General features: G+C 27.0%; 1 protein-coding gene across 1 annotated transcript in view; it reads right to left on the bottom strand.

Moving 5' to 3' along the window:
- The window catches only part of LOC118190453 (uncharacterized), a 36,282-nt gene that overhangs the window by 15,524 nt on the left and 14,173 nt on the right, over nucleotides 1-6,585 (bottom strand). The window contains exon 3 of the mRNA XM_085817855.1: nucleotides 3,747-3,896. Within this exon, the coding sequence (XP_085673981.1) occupies nucleotides 3,747-3,896 (150 nt within the window). The remainder of the gene's footprint in view (nucleotides 1-3,746; nucleotides 3,897-6,585) is intronic.

The following is a 6,585-nucleotide window of genomic DNA, read 5'->3' as shown; positions in this document are numbered from 1 at the left end:
GAATCAAATAATTTTTTTAAGTTCTGGGAAAAAATTTAATATTAATTTATATTCTATGTTTAGATATTCTGAACTAGTATTTGACCATTTAGATGGGGAAGGAAAAAAAAAAAAAAACATTTTGACTTTCACATCAATATCGCAAATATTTTGATTTATCAAAGTTCTACTGTACCTAAACTATACATAAATATGATATAAATATGTATGTAATATATAAATGTAACATATAACAAATTGCTCCAATTCTAAAACAATAAATTAGAAATGTATTACAATCCCTTAATCCTGTTCTGAAATTATTCCTGAAATTTACAGATGGACTTACTCTGTCATCTCAAAAAACTTTTACTTAGTAAATTTTCTAGGTCACTGCAAATTTTATACTATACTACTGTTACTGTGTATTTTATATTAAAAACATAAAAATGTGTAATAAAAAAGGAAATCTGGAATGTAGACTATACTGAATTATTTTTATTGTACACTTAAAGGATTACATAGTGTGTGAAGCAGTTAAGTTCAACTTTTTAAAATTTAGTGTTCGTTACCTACTTCCATGCAGCTTCAGGTGACTCAAAAAGCAAATGCCAGAATTACAACACTTTTTCTCTACATTTTACTGTATGTATTTATTCATTTCTTGTACATAGTACATTTATAATGATCGTAATCTAACTCATTCACTGTGTACCAACTTTTCAGGATTATTAAATATCAAATCTTACCCTTAATTAATAAATGTTTAATATTTATCTCACAAAATACATAAATGTCATATATATATCAAATACAAAGCAAAAAATTCACAGATATCAAAATAAATTAACTGGAATATATTTTGAATGTTTGGAAAATTATTCTAGAAAGAAACTTTTTTCTACTTTATTTAGCAATATAAATTTATAACAAATGCACTCAAAAAAGCTATAAACATCAGCAATAACAAAACTAGAAACAAGAGTTTGTCAATCTGAATTTACTTTTTGAATGTCTGCTGTTAATCAGATTACATGTACACCAACTTATACTTTTTAATTATATAATTTTTATTTATACTTTTTTACTAAAAATTACTAAATCCTTAACAAATTTTGCAGTTTTTTAATTTAAAATCTTGAAAATGAATAAATAAGTAACTCTAAAAAAATTTCAGCATATTTAAAACCACCATACTCACTCAAAATATATCAACTGCCACTTACATTTTTAAAGATAAGGCAATAATAAATACACTTTAGAATACCCTAACAATTTTTCCAAGGACAGGATAATCTTTTTGTTATTATAAAATAATTTCTTTACGATTCAATTGTATGTAGCTCAAGCATAGGAGTTATTTAATTATTTTTCTATTTTTTACTTTATACATACACACATATTACTTTATATATACGACGTATTACTTTATATATATGACATACAAAAAACAGTTTATTAATATATTTTTGGAAGAAAATTTTTTGCATATTGTAAAACTTCAAGAATTTAAAATAGCAATTTTATAAATTTTACAAGAATACATTCTTGGATTTTGTTATGGAAAAATACATTTCTGTAACAAAATCCACGAATTAAAAATTTTAATTACATTTAAACACATTATTTCTTAACATATAATGCCTGAACTAAACACAGAATTCAAATATCATAAAAATAAATGTAAGAGTATTTCTTAATGTCTTTAAATTTGATTTTATAACTAAATTAATAATATCTTTCAGTGTCAAGTATATAGCAGAGCATAATTAATTTATACTAATGTGTGGCAATTTTATGTGGCCAATTATCATTGAAATGCAGTAGTAAAGTTCAATGGAAAATTTTACTACTGCTAAATGCAACATTCGTAACTTTATTTTAAGAAATGTATTATTCATACTAGGAAAAAAATTAATAGTCTATTTTAATGCTCAAATATGACTTTTCCAGTTTATACAAGATTTACAGTAATGATCTTCTAACTCAGAAAGCCAAAACAAGTTACTGAGCTATTGCAAAGGTCTGAAGGAAGAGCTACTCACCAGTGGTTACAGTGGTTAGAGATCAAAACCCTGGTACACTGAAGATCAGATTTAAATGAACATGTATATACTTTATATATTAATCACTTTCTCAAGCATAACATACTGTCGTAAATATGTAACTTAAAAAAAATGGGACTCTATTATTATCCAGTTTATCCTCAAATGCAAGAAAACAATTCATCTTTTAGTTTATAAAACAGTATTTTAAAAATTTAATCATTTCCTAGCACAGTAAAACAATAAATTTACATACAGATAATCCTGTTTTAATTATACTGACTGTAACAAATCGCTACAGGATCTAATTCAATGTGCTATATCCCCTGAAACATTACTAGTTGATTTTAGGATACATCATGTATACTCATACATGTTGAAGCTTTACAACTGCTAGCTCAATAAATTTTGGAATTAGCTCCCTTTGATCTGGTCCTCTGAGCATATAGACATGCATACACTGCAAAGAAATAACTTGAAAAAATGGGGGAGATTGCATATGAAAGTAACTAAGTATACCTATGTAAACAAAATTGCAGTTTCCTTATCCCAGTGTTAGAATATATCAATGTTATTTGAGAAAATAAAATGCACAAAAGTTAAAAGGAGAAAAAATTAATAATTTGATACATTTATAATTTACAATCCTAACTAAGAATAACTTGATTCAGAAAAATCCCACAGAGAGCTAAATTTGGAAATATTCGTGAATTTCAAATATTGAAAACTGAAAATTTTCCTTCAACATTAACTGTAATCTTTTATCACAACTGAAGATATAGAATTCAAGAGAACTTCCATTTCGATTTCAAAAACCAAGTTAAAATTTTAAAAATAATAATAATAATGAAAATTACATGCTAATATCAGTCATATGTTGCCACTGTAACTAATACTGCTGATCTGTTTAGGTCAGATACACAAGAAAAAGCCAAGTGGGGAAAGGGTTGCCATCTTGGTTGGCAAATTGTGGGTGACAGTATGAGTTTGCTCAGCTCCATCCTAAGTTTAATGGGGGGACCAGGAGATGAATCAAAGAATCTAAATTGCACTTCCTACATCACCTCTCAAAAGGACTTTTAGCTCTATAGTGTTTTAAGTAATCTCATGCCGCAAAGACACTACACATTTAAAACCTTCATGCCTTTTCTGGTATTTGAGCTCGCCCCAATGCTATGGCAAATGGCTAGCAAAATTTAATTTATCACATCAATATTTTTGTAATGTTTATTTTCATAAAAATTCTTTCAAACTCATTCGATTCCAAAAGAAAATATTATAACATCCAAAAAATATTTCTTCTTGTATGTATTGTCTTATACTTTCAAGTACACATCAAGGTTTATTATTTATTTAAAGCTATATTTTTCCATTCATAAGTACAGTATCTTATAAATATTAACATTGTATGAAAGAACATAGGAAAAGAAATGATTACAAATTGTGATTTGAATTTATTACGCATAATTTTTAAAAACATCTGAACTTCCAAGTATAATTTACAGGGGTATTTTATGTAAAATATGAAAAAATAACACATTTTACATCAGTAAGCAGCCATCATATACTATTGCTATTCTTTAATACATGCAATTTTATGGCGTGTTAAACTGAATTTATTTGCAAAGTCACGAAGACACAGGTCACATCTAAATGGGTTTTTAAGTGAATGCATATACATATGGTTTAATAAGCTTGTTTTGTGCTTGAACTTTTTTTTACAAATATCACAGTTAAATGGATGCTCTTCTGAGTGAACCACTCTATGTCTTCTAAAGTTTGAAGAATTATATGAGGAATAGGGACAAAATTCACACTGGTATATTTTAGGAGATCTCCTCTTTCCTTCAAAATGATCCCAATGCATAAGATCTAAAATGAAAAATTACAATATGAAAAACATTTTTCAAAGACAGAAAAATTAAAGTATTGTAATTAGATATCTCTGACAAAACATAATATGCAATAATCTGTGAAATTATCAAATTTGTTTCATTTTTTAATCCTTGCTAAGAACAAAAATATTACTGCTTGATCATGAAAAAAAGAAAAGTTCCCCCCTCCCCAAATTTAAAATGAAAGAATTTTTTTATAGCACACTTTAATCAAATGCTTAGTTTATGAAGCGTATCAGCTTGCATTGTAATGCATAATTGTTTTATTTCAACGGCACAATATAGTACGACATACATAAATTAATTATAATACATTAAAAGTAATTATAATAAATAAAAAGAAATTTTTGTTTAAACTATACTGAAAAAAAAAGTAAGAGGCACTATAACTATATGGAAATTTACAAAAACCATGAAGATGATATTTAACCACTTGCGCTATGACTACACGTCATGGTTGCGGTGCCGTGCGCTACAATATAACAAGCGGTAAAGTGTCTCATTTACGCTAGTCCACATCTGCAAGTGCAATCCAAAGCTGTAACTCGAGAAATAAGCAATCTCTGCACCACGTTATTTTCATTTTTGCTATAAATGCCTATCGACGTGGTGCTCACGTCGCTCGCGGTTTGAAACAAAAGCATCTCGACGTGTGTGGCACGTCTTTTTAGCGCAAATGATTAAATGGGTACATAAATTAAACAATATTTAAAGCATATGTTAACATTGATTTTAAGCTTAGAAATTTAAAAAAAACTAAACAAATCCAAACAAAACAATGAACCTCCTATATTAGACCATATTAGAATCATACATATTTTAACTGATAAAACATAAATCATTATACTCTACCAAAGTCATCTCAAATGTTAATTTGCTACATAATTAACCAAATGAAATATTATTGCAATCTCCTAGGAGGTGTCAATGAAAGAAAATTTATTGTTTATTTTATTTCACTCATTTACTTATTTGTTATTGGTGAAATATATGACAGAAATATTTTATTTGAAATATTCGGGATGCCATTTCTGTATGTTATTCATAAATCATCAAATTTTTCATCTATAAACAGAGCTCAAGGAACAAAGTATCATCATAATCTAAATTGATTTCTCAGTAGCTGGGATAATACCCAGAACAACGATCATGGTTAATCCAAAAAGGAAAAGAGGAATACCCAATTCTATAATTAATAGAAAAATGTAATTGACCTGTATTTTCAAGCAGTTTAAGAATATATTCATATGGTTACATAAAATAATCAGCATTCATAATAATAAAAAAAAAAAAAAAACATACTTCAAAATAAAAAAGAAGAATATTTTTACTTATGTTTCTCTCATAACAGAAATCAATGTAAGCAGGTGATTAATGACTATGCACTTGATTTACTCATAGGCTAGCACAATTTACTTTCAACAGGTGATTAAATAATATTTAGATATTACAGATCATATGCAGTTACAGTCTATGACAGAAATCTGCCTATCCACACTAAACAAATCCCCCCAGTGGTGGTGACCTGAACTAAAATTTGCAGTTAAAAAAAATAAATGTCTAAATGAAGAGGAAAACTACTACAGATTCTTAAATATTCTTTATTTGGGACTAACTTGTCCACAACTGGACCTCAAAATATATATATCTGGAGTTCTCATGGAATAAAATATTTCCATAAAAATGATTAACAAAGATTTTAAAAAATACACATTTGATTATTGGAAGGAATAAAATGCTACCCTAAGGGTATTAAAGATTCAATTATAGTGATGTTCCAGTATAAAATAGCATTAACATACATACAAACAAACAAGTAAAAGCTATCGAAATTTATCAAATAGTAACCTAATAAGACTGTATCTAATGCTCACCAAAAGTTTCAGAACTTGGTGTCATTCATTAGGCATGGAATGTTTTAGAAAAATGAATTATAAGCCTAGGCTTCTTTGCTGAAACCAATAGAGCTTAAAATTAGTCTTCTGACTTACATGACAATTAAGGCATTCAAAAATACAGAAAAAAAAAATGCATCTGTCCAAGAAATTAAACATCTAATTGAACTAGTCAATGTCAATGTCTAAAATTTATTTTACTGGAAGATTATTTTTGTTGTTCTTATTCCATGAACTATCTACAGTAGTTAAAAAGCTGTGGAAAATAAAAAGGAACAGCTTTATAATAACATATGGAAAGCAGGTAAATCAGCTATAATTATATTTGCCATTTATTTACTAACTTTGCAACAGATAAAAGATATGAAATATAATATTTTATAACTACACAATATTTTAACTTCCGTTTGTAATTGCTACAAAACAGTACATTCAAAATTTTAATTCCCAGATTTATTAGAAATATAAAATTTGAAATAAATTATAAGACATAAATAAATGAAGAAAACATTTTTTGATTGGTCAATAGTGCATGCATTGGTTCCTATAGCTGTTTCAAGAAGGTTAATTGATTAAATTTTATTAAAAAAGATAAAGCATTATTTATCCTAATTTTTCCTTTTACTGGCCTGAATAATTGTATTTTGTATTGAATTCTATCTATTCATAATTCTCAGATTGTTCAGAATCTATTTATTCATTCATACACATGTACATTAAAGGTTCATTTGATACTCATAAAAAGATCTCTGAGATATATCACATAATTTA

Source organism: Stegodyphus dumicola, chromosome 5 (assembly GCF_044657685.1).
Source record: "Stegodyphus dumicola isolate Sdum_Otavi_A_Nest chromosome 5, ASM4465768v1".
Taxonomy (NCBI): domain Eukaryota; kingdom Metazoa; phylum Arthropoda; class Arachnida; order Araneae; family Eresidae; genus Stegodyphus; species Stegodyphus dumicola.
Note: the sequence above shows the minus strand (reverse complement) of the source record. Positions and strands in the feature narration are given on the sequence as shown.